Raw genomic sequence first — 17,815 nt, forward strand, 5'->3', positions numbered from 1 at the left:
TAAAAACTCACCATACACTTATTTTTATGAGGATTGACATATTATACCATTGCAAGCGAATTTTTGTTAGTTTCAACATTGGCAGTGCAAGGAAGGAATGGATTTTTCTTTAAGGGATTCCAATTTCCCCTTACATTATATCTGCCAACTGGACTCCATAAAAGCACATGGACGGAGGTTTATAGGTAACGCTCTTTGGAATTTCTTTTATGTGACTAGATATATTTTGCTTTTATCTATATACCTAACTCAATTTCGGATCCTTCTCACTGCTGCGTTCGAAAAGGATAAAAGGGAAAACATTAAGCACCCCTTAAATACTGCTCCCCTACCTCCATCAATGTCTCAGAAAGAATTAACACTCTTAACTGCATATGAGCATTGGTGTAACAGAAGAACATTGAAAAATTTCTGGAATTCTGTAGAAATTGAAGATATTATATTTTTTTCATTTTCTAATTAAAAAAAAAGAAATCTTTAAAAAAATTCTAACCAGCCAATGAAAAAGAGAAGTCTATGACTCAAAATTAATTAATTTAAAAATAAATCTATATTTGAGCTTAAGAAATTGGGTGCTTTTGATTATGAAAATTAATTTGGAAGAAAAATAGAAAACTATGAAATAAATCTGGATTTGAACTTTAGAAATAGAGTGCTTTTGATTATAAAAATTAATTAGAAAGAGAGACATAAACATAAGATCCCTGCAAGGACTTCTATAAAACAGGGACTACAAACATGAAATCAATCGCCTACGACCTACTTAACTCATCATTATCATCTATACAAAGATATCAGAATAAGCCAACTATGGCCACCCATGTTTATTTTGGTATTCTCTAAGAGAAATGTACGTTTGTATCATGGTCAACAACAGAGCACACATTGTAACAAAGAATCCCATCAACCTCCAGGGTGTGGAAAAATATGCTTTGTATAAATCTATCCACCAAATTCTAAGCTTCCTCTTATAAAAATTCTTGATTAGGGTTTCCCTTATTCCAGCCTTTAGGTCTTGCTCGTCTCTAGAAACCCTGCAAAAGACAGAGGCTTTTCCATGCCGTCCCACATCTTAGCTATGTACTCATCCGTGATCATCATATTGTGTCTATCAATCACATGGCTTTTTCACAGTAGGGCAACGTCCTCGGCTGTGTCGATCAGGTAGTCCATCAATTCAACATATTGTGTCACATGTTTCGGCCGATTAGGGTCGTTGAACTCCAATGAAAGCAAATTCCTCATCATTACTTCTGTGTAGGTATTTGAAATCACAATCTTAGGAAGAAAAAGTGTGTCGGATTGCTTGTCGAATGTGATTTGGACCAAACAAGGTTTGAATTTGATTCCAGTCTTGACAAGCTCTTTTGCATTGTATTTATCAAGGAAATCATCGTGGCCTTGTTTGGCTAGGTTGGGGAAGAAGATTACAAAGATGGCTGCAACCATGTCGCCCATACCTGTCATCAATCTCTCACGGCATGTCAAATTCCTAGATATATCTTCATTTGGGCTATGAATCTGCAATAAGAAGGAAATATATTTGTGCATGCAACCTAATAAATGATGCTCATCTTTGTATTCAAGAATCGGATAACAAGAATATACTTGAAAGCAAGAGAGGGAGGGAATATTAGAGTTGAGACACTTCTCAATTTCATTGTTTTCCAGAGTGTTGTCTATTTCTTGAAGAAGAGAAAGAGGGATATGATTTTCTCACTTGACAATATCACATCTGATGCTTGTGAGTGCGGGGGTGAAGAATTTAGGGTAACTTTTTTGTCTCTTGTTAATTATTGTTAGTTGGAAAGCTATTATTTTTGACTCGAAAATAGCAGTAGTATTTATGGGTAGCTTGGACAGCTGTTCGTCCTTATCTATGAATAGCAGTAGTATTTATGGGAGGTTTGGATAGCTGTTTGTCCACTTGCCAAGAATTAGTAAATAGTTATTATTTACTAATTTTAGAGATTCCCTTTTGGACACCTTGCAACCAATTCTATTATTGGCTGTCGAGTTGTCTTAATCTCAGCCATTGGTTTGATTTAATCTTGGTCGTTGGTTTACCAATAGGAGTAGTATAAAAAAGGGGTCATTGGGTCATTTGGATTAAGAAGTTTTGGAGAAACGTTTGCAGTGTTAGCAAACAGTCTTGCAGTGTTAGCAAGGGCGCAGTGTTAGCGTGGGGATAGCAGTGGAGAATATCAATGGGAGAAATTAGGAGGTTGTCGGAGTTCTACTAGTGAGAGGCAAAGAATTTTGTCTCTTGATTTGCTGAAGTTTAATATAATTTCTCATCTGTAGAACTGGTTTTCCCTTAGGGGTTTTTCCAGGGACAATTTGTCCGAAAATATTGTGTTCATTGTGTTGCGCATTTCTTTTCGTATTTTATAAGTGAAGTTACAGTTGTGTTATTTTTTGATATTAGCTGGGAATTTATTTTTAGTAGTTTAATAATCGTTTATGATAGGAGATTAATAATTAGTGACTGCAATAGTTGATTTTTTACATGTTATCAGAGCATTGTTAAGGGTAGAAGAGTTTTGCCCTAGGAAATAAATTTTGATCTCTTTAGATTTATTATTGCTTTAAACCCTTGAGATGGCTTCAGTTGGTTTGAGAGATCAGGATAGATTGGATCGTGCCTCAAATTTTGGTGTCTGGAAGGCCAGAATTTCTTTATTGTTGGAAGAGAATGGTATCAAGAATTATGCTACCAGTGGTGTACCTGTACCAATGGATGCAACACAGCTTGCAACATATAGGCAGGACGATGCCAAAGTGAGGAGGATTATCCTTGATGGTGTTAAGGATCATATTGTTCCACATATCTCCAAGCTAGATACAGAAAAGAAGATGTGGGATGCCATTCTAAATCTGTACTAGAATGCTACCACCAACAGGAAGTTGATTCTCAGAGAGAAGCTAAAGAATACCCGGATGAATCAGGGAGAAGATGTCACAAGTTACCTCACGAGGCTCAGACTTGTCAAGGATGAGTTAGTAGCTGTTGGAGATAGCCCTAGTGATGATGAGCTAGCGAGAATAGGCCTAAATGGGTTTACTAAACAATGGAGTGTCTTTGTTCAAGTTGTCAGTGGAGGAGATACTTTACCAAGTTGGGATCTACTATGGACTGATTTCACTCAGGAGGAGTTTAGACTAAGTCTTGTCAATGGGGCCGACAAGAGTCAAAAAAATGAGGTGGAACAAGAGAACGTTTCCCTAGCGGGTAAAGGGAAAGCAAAGAAGGGATCTAGCAAAGGATCAAATTCACAAAGTGAAAAGAAGAAGAAGGACCTTTCTAAGGTCAAGTGCTTTGGATGTCACAAGTTTGGCCACTATGTCAGTGATTTCCCAGAGAGGAAGAAGGGTAAGAAGCAGGTGGCAGCTTCAGCAAGTGTAGAAGAACTGTCCAGTAGAATGGAAGATGAGTTTGCACTCATAGCTTGTATGGTTAGGTCAACCTCACAGTGTGTTTGGCATATAGATAGTGGGGCATCATTTCATATGACAGGAGTTAGAGAGTACTTCTCCAGTTACAAGGAGGAGGACACCAACATCCAGATTTCTATGGAAAACTTGTCCAAACTCAACCCTGTTGGGAAAGGGACTGTTCAGTTTCAGAGGGAGAATGGAAAGATAATTCCACTTCATGATGTGTTATATGTGCCAGGCTTAGGTATGAATTTGATTTCTGTATCTGTTCTTCAGAATAGGGGGTATAATGTACTCTTTAGAGGGACACATGTGTTGATTAAGCACAAGGATTAGAGATCACCCATAACTATTAGAGTTAGGAGTGGTCGCCTTTATAGATTGCAGTTTGACACTCCTAAGACACTTATGAGCAACAATAATCCTAGAGATCTTGGAGAGCTATGGCATAGGAGGATGGGCCATATTCATCATAGAGCACTTAGATTGCTTCGTGAGATCGTGACAGGTGTTCCAGAGGTGAGCACAGAGCATGACGATGTATGTAAGGGATGTGTGTTGGGGAAGTTTGCGAAAGCATCTTTTCCAAGGAGTGACACCAGATCTAAGGGTGTTCTTGATCTAGTACATTTAGATGTTTGTGGACCAATGTCGATGAAATCTCTCAGAGGATATGAGTACTATGTTACTTTTATTGATGATTTCTCTAGAAAGACCTGGATATACTTCTTAAGGACTAAAAGAATTATTGTCAGACGGGATGTCAAGTTCATGGAGGACAAGGCATTCAAGAGATCTAGAGATTTGCCAGAAGATGATCAGAGTGAGCATCCAACAGAAGCTCCAAGACCAAGTCAAGGGTAGCAAAGCTCAAGTACAGTTACCAGTACGAGTGTAGACTCAGTTAGTGAAGATTCACAGAGTATGGAGCAACAGGTGCAATAAGAAATGCATCTAGAAGACTTAGAGGTTGACATTTCATCCTCTACAGTTGGCAGCAGGAACCACCTAGTTCCAGATACACAAAGGGATACTCAGGAGTTTGTGGGAGCTCCTAGGAAGAGTACTAGACAACGAAGACAACTAGCCAAGTTCAATGACTATGTGGCATTAGTTAGTCAGTTGGTAGATAGTGAGCCTTCTAGCTATCAGGAAGTTGCAGAACATCAGGTATGGTGAGATGCTATGGTTGAGGAATATTCTTCAATAATGCAGAATGATGTGTGGGAGGTAGTACCTAGACCAACAGATAGGGCTGTAGTTGGATCATGCTGGATCTATAAGATAAAGCACGGTGTAGATGGTAGCATCGAGAAATACAAGGCTAAGTTCGTGGCAAAGGGGTTCTCTCAGAAGGAGGGAATAGACTATGAGGAGACATTTGCTCTAGTTGTCAGGTATACTTCTATACGAGCTGTAATCTCACTTGCAGCATAGATGGGATGGCAAATCCATCAAATGGATGTCAAGACAGCATTCCTCAATGGTGAGTTGAAGGAGGAGGTATACATAGAACAACTAGAAGGCTTTGTAGCACACAACAAAGAGACCCACGTGTGCAGATTGAAGAAAGCATTATACAAACTCAAGAAGGCTCCTAGAGCGTGGTATGAGCGCATTGATACATACTTGCAGAAAATGGGCTTTGTGAAGAGTGAAGCAGATGCTAACCTCTACTACTTGATGGTTAGGGGTGAGATTCTCATTCTTGTTCTTTATGTGGACGATCTATTTCTTACAGGTTCACTAGGGCTCATAGTGGATTGCAAGAGGAACCTTGCAGAAGAGTTCGAGATGAAGGATTTAGGACTTATGCACTACTTTCTAGGCATGAAAGTGTGGCAGACAGATGGGGAGATTTTCCTTGGTCAAGGGAAATATTGCATTAAAATCTTGAAGAAATTCGGGATGGAGGATTACAAAGCCATGTCTACACCCATGATCATGAATTGGAGGAAGGTAGATACATCTAAGAAGAAAGATGTAGATCCCACTTTATATAGACAGTTGATTGGTTCGCTTATGTATTTGGTCAACACTAGACCAGATATAGCATTTGCAGTTAACTCTCTTGGTCAGTTCATGGTTGAACCAAAGAGAATGCATTGGATAGCGGCTAAGCATGTTCTACATTACTTGCGTGGGACATTCGAGTATGGGATCATATATGTTCGAGGTGAAGGTATCAAGTTGATAGGCTATACTGATGCAGATTGGGCAGGAAGTACAATAGATAAAAGGAGCACTTCAGGGTGTTGTTTCAGCTTGGGATCAGGAGTTGTATCTTGGTTCAGCAGGAAGCAGAAGTCTATGGCTCTAAGTTCAGTAGAAGCAGAATACATAGCAGCTAGCATGGCGACATGTGAAGCTATATGGCTTCGGAAGTTGTTAGTAGCCTTGTTTGGTCAGAAGGTTGAGACTACTATGATACATTGTGACAATCAGAGTTGCATCAAGTTGTCTAAGAATCCAGTGTTTCATGATAGGTCTAAACATATAGATATCAGATATCACTTCATCAGAGATTGTGTACAAAAGAAAGTTGTTCGACTACAATACATACCTACAGATGAGCAGGTAGTAGACATTCTGACGAAGGATTTAGGAAAGACCAAATTTATCTTCTTCAGAGATAAGATGGGTGTCTTGCAGAATAGCTTCCTCGCTAAGAGGGAGTGTTAATTATTGTTAGTTGGACAGCTGTTATTTTTTACCCGAAAATAGCAGTAGTATTTATGGGTAGCTTGGACAGTTGTTCGTCCTTATCTATGAATAGCAGTAGTATTTATGGGTGGTTTGGACAGCTGTTTGTCCACTTGCCAAGAATTAGTAAATAGTTATTATTTACTAATTTTAGAGATTCCCTTTTGGACACCTTGCAACCAATTCTATTATTGGCTGTCGAGTTGTCTTAATCTCAGCCGTTGGTTTGATTTAATCTCGGTCGTTGGTTTACCAATAGGAGTAGTATAAAAAGGGGTCATTGGGTCATTTGGATTAAGAAGTTTTGGAGAAACATTTGCAGTGTTAGCAAACAGTCTTGTAGTGTTAGCAAGGGCACAGTGTTAGCGTGGGGATAGCAGTGGGGAATATCAGCGGGAGAAATTAGGAGGTTGTCGGAGTTCTGCCAGTGAGAGGCAAGGAATTTTGTATCTCTTGATTTGCTGAAGTTTAATATAATTTCTCATCTGTAGAACTGGTTTTCCCTTAGGGGTTTTTCCAGGGACAATTTGTCTGAAAATATTGTGTTCATTGTGTTGCGCATTTCTTTCTGTATTTTATAAGTGAAGTTGCAGTTGTGTTATTTTTCGATATTAGCTGGAAATTTATTTTCAGCAGTTTAATAATCGTTTATGATAGGAGATTAATAATCAGTGACTGCAATAGTTGATTTTTCACACCTCTGACTGGATTCCCGTCTGAGCACATGGAGACCATTGTGGAGAAACTGATAGAGGAAGAATGCGTCCACCATCATCATCATCCCAAACTCTTCTTTGTACTTATCATTGATCTTCCAGTCGTAGAACTTCTGAAATGCAGACGCCATGTTTGTCACTTTTATGACGAAGTCTTCCATGACTCCTTGCTTGTTTTGGGCTGCATCTTTTGTAGAGTTGAGCTCGTAGTAATCCATCTGTGAAAGATGGCTGAGGCGTTCGTGGTATGGCCCCATGGCTTCTTCTTGCAGAGAGCGGTGGTGGTAGGGATCGAGTGAGAGCGTTTGAGGAATGTATGCATTAATCAGGGCCTTTGGCACCCGCATGCTAATCCTATTCTCTGTACCACCTTGGTCGCTCTCTTTCAAATTTTTTTTGACCTCTACTGTCTATTCTTTCGAAATCAGTGGCTGCTCTTCACTCGTGACTTCTGCCATGATCAACAAACAAATCAAGAAATAGCTTGAGATAAGTGAAACGATTCAAGAGGGTCAACCTGTGATAATATCGATTTTAGGACTCAAGTTATGTACTACATGGGCGTACGCCTTTCGTGTGACCCAAGGAAGTGTCATTCTGATCAAATTCCCTTTCTAACAGCAATTGTTCCTTTGCATCATTCCTAGCTTGGCTTTGCTTCTTCTCTGAGGAGAATTTAACTACAAGAGAATAGAGCGTATTGAATTGTACTGCTACTCTATAATATTTGTTTTAAATGTGATAAAAGGATAGCATTCCAAGACCACGTATCAAGAAAAGAACCATCCTCATTAAATGCACTCTTCAGCCACACCCATTTTAATAAATCCATTTTGTGGTATTTTGATTGAAAAGAACATAAAATATTTCAATTGTAGTTTGTATTGCAAGTACAATTCTGGAATTCAATGTGTATTTCGCATTTATATTTTATTTGGTGGGGTATACAAATTTATTGCTTCTCAAACTCACAATTTTATTTTAGGTTATAGTTTTTTTTACAGGTTATAGTTTTTACTTAGTTTTTGATTTTATTTAGATCATAATTTTCCATTTAATTTATGTTTTATCAATTTGAGCAAGGGAAAGTTTTCACTTCTTGTTCTTTCTTTAAGTATGATTAAGCAGTGAGTGGTTGTTATGTCATATGACTTATCTTCACTAAGTTTTATATATGTTAAAATCCTTAAACTAGTTACTAATTTTTTTAACATTAGATTATATATTGGATGGATTATTAGATTGTCAACATTTATATAATTTCTTATTTGTTTAACTTTTCATATATTCTTTTGTCAATATATTAAATAAAAATAAAATAGTACTTTTAAAGCATTTTTTTTCTTGAGAATAAATACTTTTTAAATCTAAAGCTATAAGTCATTGAGATCACAACAAAAAAGCCTCAAAATGAGAACCCAAAAGAGCACTTTTTTCAAACCTCGAAAATAAAAGGTGGTTAACTATTAACAATTTATGAAAATTGGAACTTTTAATCAGTTGTGTGTAAATTTATGAAAGTAGAAACTTAATCAATTGTAACAAGAAGTCACAATGATATCATCACCTTAACTCAATTAATGCTCATGCTAAATAAGAGACACATTAAAACTCAAAAAATGGCCTCTAGAATATGCAACATTATTTCTTTGTAAATATGATGTGGAACATATATCAATGTTTTATAATACTATGTTTCTAAATTATTTATAAAAGAAGAGATTTGATAAAAGGAAGGTGGCCAATCTCAACTAGATAGAACTTAGACCTCCTAATGTAATTTACTTGTAAATGTGAAGTCACACAAAAAGTAGGTACATGATACTCATATTAGCATTAGTTCTAAAGCCACAAATAACTTGATGAAAAGCCAAAGATCTATAAATTTCTTTTAGGAAAATGCTCTCTAAGTCAATAAGCTTGATAAAAGGCCAAAAGTTTGCAAAGGCCTCTCAAAAAGATCTTATCCAAATGGGCAGACAACCCCCTTAGATGAAATAGATAAATTGACTAATAAGAGGCAAGCATAAAGATGACTTAAATGTTATTGATCTTCTACAATCCCCATTTGGTGCTACAAAATCAAGATCAAGCTAAAAGATAGATGGATAATAAAAAATGTTGTAGAAACTCATACAAAAAAAGCATTTTTAAGCTAAGTGAAAATATATTTGAAGTGGAAGATAGAAATCATATCCTCTATGTTTAGGAATGGAATAGACCCCATCAATTTCATAATAGGGGCTATACTTCCATACCAGCTTCAGTGAAACTACAAAAATCACAATTCACCAACATTGCAGATAGAAAAAAAAATCATGTAAAAATGCAAATTTCTTAAAATATTTTTTAAAACTAACAAATGAACAATTAGTTATACATTTATTTAAAAAATAAAATATTTTAAAAATACAATATTTAAAAATATAATTAATTTATATAATAAAATCAAATATAACAAAGAATTTCCAAAATAAATACAATTGTACAACACGTAGCACAATAACTTTATGTACACAAAAATGTAACTAGGTAGAGATATGTATTCCATTAGAATTTTCTTTTTCATTAAAGGCTTAATGCTTATATAATATATTAATATAGGTAAATTAGTATACAATAATAAGTATGAAAATGGCCAAGCCTGGGAAGATAAGAAAAAATTGGACTTAATGAAAGTACTTACTAGAACATGATTTCCTAGCTAAGCTAGGAAGGCACATCTACCATATTTGTACATGTTCACACAAAACTAGGACTAAAGAAATGAACTTCATTGAAATAACTTATAGTAATGTGAGTATCATTTCTCTATGAGGTCATTAAAATTTTTGATGTGAGCATGCATAAACAATCATGCTTAAGAGCTAGATAAAACTTAGACTGGCCAGCTTTGATGATCTCACTAGGATTTTCATTTTTGGAAAAACATTATCTTGAATACAATCAAGATGACAATATCCCAAAGTAATATTAAAAATTCCAATAACCTATGTTCCTTTTAATATCTACCCCAATTTAGACTAGGTCTAGGAGACCACACAAAACTCATGCAACTAAATCCTTTTGTATGACTAAGTGTTACACTCTATTAATAGGAGCCATCTCCCAGCATATGTATTCTTCCAAAATAAGGATGAATAAAAACTATCACCCAAATTTTTACAAACAAAGTCTATTTTAAGACCATTATATGTAGTGACAAATGTTGGATGACATGGATACTGTGTCAATGAGAAAGGGATAAAAATATATATAATTTTTTTGAATGTGACATATACTTGGTTCAACATATCCTAAGTGTTTATAGTTTCCAGTATTAGGTCTAAGACATATGCTATAGAGGTATTTAGGGGGTAAGAATGTTTTCCAAATTGGTATGGAAGACCACGCTCCATCATGTGAAAATTTTTTGTATCTTGGCTTAGAAAAACGCTTGGTATGCTAATGGTTCAAGTTTTCACTACTTACTTCAATGATAGAGATATTTGACTTTTTTGTCCAAGGCATTTTGACCATCTTGAATACATTATATGCATTTTTTTATAGCCAACTTAAATGTATGTAGGAGAAAGCCAATGATTCCTTATAGCGCATATATTTCTATCCTTTTCAACATGCCTCATTGAATCAAAATTGAGGAACAACACATGAAGAAATAAAGTTAGCTAAAAATGATGAATAAAAACTCAAGACCCCACTCCTTTAGCAAGTAAAAAAAAGAAAATCTCAAGTGCAATATTTCTCACCTCAGTCATAGGAATAATAATCAAATAAAAAAAGCTCACAAACATTAGAAACTAGTAATGCTCCATTACAACAAAGTCACCATATATTTTCTTTAAAAAACCACCTGCAATAAGTTCTCAATAACCCTCTCATCATATATAAAGAAAGGCCTATAAAGATATTTATGCATTCCATGAAGCATTCACCGATAACTAGATCAATGCCAACATTCCCAAAGGCACTTTCAACAACAATTTTAACTCATCACTTCTACACTTTCAATAGTTTTTAGAAATTTCTAATATACAAATTTCCTAGCAGTATTTATGAAAACATGGTAGAAATATATAAATTAAAAATATAAAATTGTTATATACTTGTAGGAATCTAAATCAAAAGAGTTATGGTCAACCAGATGAGAACACTTTTTCAATGATTGAAAAACAATTAGGCAAGCAGCTATGCACTATGCACAAATCAATCTCTTAAATACTATGAGTGGGACTATTTTTCCTTCTCTATTATCTCTTACAATTGACACGTGGAGCAATACAAGCTTCAGAATCATTTGTTGATTAATTACACAAAACTATATGGAAATTACACAAAACTATATAGAAATTAACTTACTCCCCTTTTATCTCAGACTAATAACATATATAGCTAGAATAAAAAAAAAAAAACTAAAAATGGCTTTAGACCTATGTCTTTTCTTTTATAATTATTCAAAATTTAACCCACCTAAAATTGATAGTTTTCATCTCTTCCACATTTTTCAAAGCACATCTATTCCAAGCAGAAGAAAAATTATACATTCTAGAAGAGAACTCTCCTATAGAATGTCACACACACACACACACACACACACACACACACACACACACATTTTAAATTGATATCATTTAATATTTTTTTGTTGTTATAATTGTCATTTTCTCAAGTGTTAAAATATGCACTTGTAGAATTTTTAAATTATAATATACACTTTATATAATCAAAACACTATAAACTCTATATAAGAACATTCTTGAATTTGAGTTCTATAAAGTGGTGTTTATATTTTATTAAAAAAATGTCATAAATAATAGTAAGAGTTATTGAAGCATAACTTTTTTGAATTTTTTGAATTTCTTTAGTAATTGGATACAAAGAAGTATAAAACTTGCTTTTAATAGACATTTCAAATGGAAAATTGTGAGACCATATATAACTTAGCTAGAATGAATTTATCTAGATTATATGTTTGAAAAAAATAAAAATTTAGATAGAAATACTCAAATTTCATTGTTTTGATAAGTCACCCTAAAAGGTGACACAACTTTGTACTTTTACCCTATAATTTATTTTCAATAACTTTTCATCAATATCTTCATAATCTGGGTTTTGGCCTATATTCTTGGCATTATGTTTTCTTTACCTAGAAAAAATTAATTGATCTACGCCACCATGTCTCTTGTGAAGGACCTATATGTTAAGGAATTTGACATTTATTTAAAGAGTCAAGAGAGGCAACAACAAGAATAACTTATTGAAGATTTGTGTAAGGGTCAAATATTGGTTTTTTTGTAATTGGAAATGTAATCCTAGAGTCTACAAGACATGTCATTGATTAATTTTAGATAGATTGATAAATTTTTGTTAATGTAAAGATATAAGTTTGCATGTTTTTAGTACATAATTGATATTGATGTGTTAACTCAGGTTGTATCATTTTGGGTAGATGTCGTTGAGGTCCCTCAAGTTGTGATTATGTCACATGGTATAAGAGAAATATTTTACTCCTATGATGGAAGATCATAGTTCATGACCTTGTAAATCCCTTCAAATCCTTGTTGTGTGGTGGTAGAATATGTATTTTACTTGTAATTTTAGATGATATGTGTAAGATGGGTCAAAGAGGAAATCTTAGATGATTGTTATCCTTGTTTGGGTTTTTGAGGCATTCAATGGATGGATAGATTACAAAGTGGAGACAAGATGAAGGTATATTAAGAAGATTCTTGAATGACAAAAAATTGGTACTTGGAGTTAGATTTCCTAGGTATCATAGTTTCACTAGAGGGAAGAGAGAGTTTCATCCAAAAAGGATAAAATCTCAAATGTTAGAGAAAATGATGAAGAATATTAGAAATGAGATAAGAAATGAAACATGAAATATCTTAGCTAGTTTGAGAAGGAAATGGAAAAAAAAAAAACTAGAAGAAGACTATGAAGAGTGTGTTCAAGATCCTGATAATGAATGGGCTAAGGTATCTATACATGAAGAGATGTTATTGAGGTTGGTGGGTAAATTTATTAAGAGTCATAGAATGGATGTTTCTAATTTTTTTTTTCTCATTACATCTAGATAATTTGATAGATGGGATAGAAGAGTTAGAAGACTAATGTAAGATTGATGATAATAGAGATACATAGAGGATATAGTTAGAAAAAAATAGAACTATGTTCAAAGGACATGATCCCTCATGGTGGAAAAGTCTGCAAAAAGATAGAGAGGAAATTACTATGAAATGAAAATCATTGAGTGGAGGAAATGGCTGCAAAAACAAAGACTAAGATCATTCCAAAAGATTATGAGTTGAAATTGTTAAAGAAGATAAAAAAATTAAAGTAGAAGGACATGATTTTAAGGGAATACATTGGAAATTTTTAGAAGAGGAAATCTAGATCTAGACAATGAGAGACCCAGGGAGAAGGTGGTAAGATATATTAATGTGTTGAGATTTAACTTCTAAGATTAGATTTGTGTGCTGATAATTTCTATAGAGGAGGATTCTTACCAATATGATCTTAAGGTAGAAAAGTAATCCTAGAGGATATGTCAAGCTAAATAGAATCATAAAATAGAAGAAGACAAATAAATAGGAATCTAGATCTAAGTAGAGTAAAGAATCATATTAGAAGGATCCAAGGAGAAGAGGAGGTAAAAAATATTTTCTAGGTAAATATTTCAAATGTGGAGAAACTACACATAGATCTTTTGAATGTCCTAAGCGATCTTTTATAGGTAATGGTAAGAAGATGTTCATAGGAAAGGGGGAGCATGTAGATGAAGCACTAGATGAGACTATAGTGGAACCTAAGATGAGAGAGTCCCTTATGTTCAAGAAAGCTTTGATGGAGAAAATAAGCGTTAAGGTTGAACCTTACAAAATGAAGAATCCTTTTAGGATTGTATGTAAATTAAGAGGTACATGTTAGCAGGTTATTATAGATAGTGGATGTATTGAGATGTTGCTATTATAAGAGATAGTGAAAAATCATGTTATGAAGAGGCTTAGACATCCTTTTCTATATAGGAAAAAAAGATTGAGAAGAAGTTTACTTTGGATTTCTTGAAGAAGAAAGAGAGGGGAGTGATAAATTTGAGTTTCACTATTGAGAAGAAGAGTGGTAAGGTTATACAAGATATTATTATGGACATGAAAAATGATAATGTGTATAGAGGAGAAGAGTGTTAAGGTTATACAAGATATTATTATGGACATGAAAAAAGATAATGTGGATAGATATAAGAACAAGATGGTTTATGATTTTAAGGAAGGTAGATTTATGTAGAAGAAGACCTTGGTTGTAGATAAGATAGGGTCTTGCAGGAGTCATAAATGAGATGTGAAGAAAGGAATTAGCAACAAGCATGCCTCTCTATGTCTATATAGTTGTGAATCAAGGGAATGAAGTTGAAAACATGATAAAGTTGAAGGAATTAGAAAAAGAAAGAGTGGAGGTAAAGAAGAAAAAAATGGAAAATGAAAAAGACATTTGGATCAACAATGAGCATTAAATTTACATCTTGAATCCTATAAGATGTTCATGATTTCATCTCATAAAATATTTTCCTTCTCACCAGGGGTGTCTAATGTGGGAGCATGCTTGGGAAATTGACTATATTCCATCTCCCAAAAATATTTTCTTCTGTCTTTATTCCATTCAGTTAGTTAATGTATTTCCTATGATGTTACAATGTTCAACTCAGTTTCTACTTTGACCCTTAGGGTGCATTTGAGGTATCATGTTTTATCTATGTCTAAGTTCATACCTCAATGGAATACTTCATAGTATAAATATCTTGGTTTCTTTCTCAATCAATTTCCCAATCAATGAAGCTTTGTGGCTCTTATCATGATGTTCATTGACCTTATGCTAATGTTTCCCTTAGATCACACATCATTTTTATCACCTTGCCATCAAGATCTTCATGAATTGTGTTTTGACCTATATTCTTGGTACTAAATTTTCTTTACCTAGGAAAATGTAAGTGATTTGGGCTAATATGTTTCTTGTAAAGGTTCTATATGTTGAGGCATTTGATAAGAAAATGTAACTGATGTGGGCCGATATGTTTCTTGTAAAGACTCTACATGCTGAGATTTGCTATCTGGATTTGATTGTGTGACCAATTTTTTACACCAACGTTTCGGATCAGACTCTGTGATCCATCATCAGGATACATACAAAAGAAGAGAAGGATAAAAAAGAAAGTTAGCAAACCAGACTTCAAATAAAAGGTAGGGGGTTGGGGGGAGAGGAGGAAGAAAGCACACAAAACGAGGACAACTATCAAATAAAGGAAACCCAAAAGACAACCAAGCCAACCTGAAGAGGAAAAAGAGTTGCAAGACCCAAAGAGAAAATCCTGGTGAGCAGCCTAAAGACCCCAAAAGATAAGAAAGGAGAATATAACACTAAAAAATTAAAAAGAACAGAAAATACTTGAAAAAATTAAAAGAGGTTCTAACGAAGAAAAAGAAGAAAAAATTAATTAAGAGACTGGAAGAACCAAAAGAATAATGAAGAAAACTACTAAAATAATTAAGAAAAATGATAAAATAGAAAGGAAAGAGAAAAGACGCCTAAAATAATTTTTGAAAAAGGAGGGAGAATTAAAAAAGAAGAAGAAAAATCAAAGATACACAATGATTAATGAACTAATAAAATAAAAAGAAGAAGATTAAAACATAGTTAAAAATAAGGAATAAAACACAAATTTTTTTTTGGTTCGAATAAGCAAAAGAGAGGAAAATAGAGTAAAATATAAAATTTAAAAATAAATAACTAAATAAATAATAAAAAATAACATAGTTAATAATAAAATTAAAATTGAAAAAAAAAAAAAAGAAAAAAAAAAGAAAAGATAAACAAAAGAACCATGAAAGAGACAATATAAGAAAACGAAAGGGGAAAGGATTATAAAAGGTTGGGGGGCAGGTGGGGGGAGTTGGTGAAATAGAAAAAGGCCACAAAGGACCAAGAAGTAAAGAAAAGAAAACATCAAAAAGATAAATAAGATAAACGAATCAGAACAATTAAATAACTTAAGACAATAAGTATAAAATAAGAGTAAAGAAAACACTAAGCTAAAGGAAGGAAGTTCAAAAAAGAAATATAAAAAGAGAAAGAAAAAATCTGCAGAAGAACATGAGAAAACACAACAAGAAGAAAGCCAACAAATACCAAAAAATGTATAGGAACACATGCCAGCCCATGCCTGCAAATGAAGCACCAGGGGGGTAACACAAAAAAATAAAAATAAAAATAAAAAATAAAATAAAAAAGAGCAAACCGACTCACAACAAGGAAACTGAGAAAGAAGGCCCCCAAAGCCCTAGTACTAGCGCGGAGGAGAAAGAAGAGAGAAACATGAAGGCCGGCACAAGAAAAACCAAAGAGCCTAAGAGGAACAAGAGAAGGAGAGAAGACAAGAAGGAGGGAGGAAGGGACAGGGAGCACCAAGGGGGAGAGAAAGCGAAAAAACCAAAAAAAAGGGGGGGGGGGGGGGGAGGGGGGGCCTGAGGCAGAACAGGGGATACAAGGAACAATCAGAACAAGGTGGGGCTAGAATACTGAAAGGATGACAACAAGGGACGCCAAGCATGGTTTAGGTGCCACCCATCATCACGGTTGAGGTTAGACGGGTTGCAATATATCTCAACCACCTCTTTGAACTTCCTTTTGAAGAAGTTATGCTCCTTGGAAACAATGAGAGCATCCTCCAAACAGATATGATGTTTAGTAGAGGACGAGTGCTCGACAAGGGCGGACTTGAGAACCCGCTCATGTCTAATATCCGCTGCATGTTCTTTGAGTTGGGTGGCAAAAGAATGACCTGTTTCACCTATGTAAGGGATGCCACACGAGCAAAGAACCTTATAGACTCCTGACTCCATGAAGGAATTCCTAGAGTCCTTGAGTGGGGGAAGGCAATGGTTGAGAGTGGAGAGGGGCTTGAAGGACACCCGGATACCCTTTTTGACTAAAATTTTAGAGATCTTGTGAGAAATGCCTTCGACAAAGGGGAGGGTGAAGAAGGGGGTAGGATCAAGAGGGGGGGGGTGAGGCGGCAGGAGGGGAACAAACAAGGGACCTAGCTCGGTGGAAGGCTCTAGAGATTTGTTTGTTGGAATAACCATTCGACAGGAACACTTGGCGAAGGTGAGAGAGCTCAAGAGGTAAGTGATCAGCATCGCAAATCCGATGGGCTCTCAACGTTAGGGTTTTGAGAATGCCCTCTTTTTGGCTCGGATGATGGTGGGAGGAGGCATGAAGATAACGGTCTGTATGGGTAGCTTTGCGAAAGACACGACGACCAAAGGAGCCATCTGGTTTCTTGATGATGAGGACATCAAGAAAGGAGAGACGATTGTCAGACTCGAATTCTTTGGTAAATGATATGCAGGGAACTAAATTATTAAGATGGTGGTGAAATTCCTCCAAACTGTCAAGACCATGGGGCCAACAGACATTGGTGTCATCTACATAACGCTTCCACCACTTGGGTTTGAGGGGGGCAGAGCGCAGGGCAACATCCTCAAAATGCTCCATATAAAGATTGGTGATAACTGGAGACAGGGTTGAGCCCATGGCCACTCCATCAACTTGCTCATAAATGACACCCTGGAAGGAAAAGAAAGTAGAGCGCAAGCAAAGCTCAACCAAAGATGCAACCTCAATGTTGAATTTGCGCTTAACTAACTCCACAAAATCAGGAATGGGGACCTTGGTGAATAGGGACACCATGTCAAAGCTAACCAAAATGTCACCTCTATCATGTTTCGCCTCCTTGATGAATTGGACAACATGATAGAGGTGACATTTTGGTTAGCTTTGACGTGGTGTCCCTATTCACCAAGGTCCCCATTCCTAATTCTGTGGAGTTAGTTAAGCGCAAATTCAACATTGAGGTTGCCTCTTTGGTTGAGCTTTGCTTGCGCTCTACTTTCTTTTCCTTC

At 35.2% G+C, this 17,815-nt stretch overlaps 1 protein-coding gene and 1 pseudogene across 1 annotated transcript; both read right to left on the bottom strand.

Moving 5' to 3' along the window:
* Positions 1 to 808: 808 nt before the first annotated feature.
* LOC149560995 (uncharacterized) lies at positions 809 to 7,329 on the bottom strand (annotated as a pseudogene).
* On the bottom strand, positions 7,282 to 17,603 carry LOC149560996 (uncharacterized). Its single transcript, XM_089827725.1, has 3 exons — positions 16,994 to 17,603; positions 7,425 to 7,522; positions 7,282 to 7,308 (listed from the first exon to the last, which is right to left on the bottom strand). Exons 1-3 carry the CDS (start codon positions 17,601 to 17,603, stop codon positions 7,282 to 7,284), a joined length of 735 nt encoding a protein of 244 aa, XP_089683851.1.
* Positions 17,604 to 17,815: the final 212 nt, after the last annotated feature.

Source organism: Cupressus sempervirens, chromosome 4 (assembly GCF_028749045.1).
Source record: "Cupressus sempervirens isolate cs-2001-9-10 chromosome 4, ASM2874904v1, whole genome shotgun sequence".
Classification (NCBI taxonomy): Eukaryota; Viridiplantae; Streptophyta; class Pinopsida; order Cupressales; family Cupressaceae; genus Cupressus; species Cupressus sempervirens.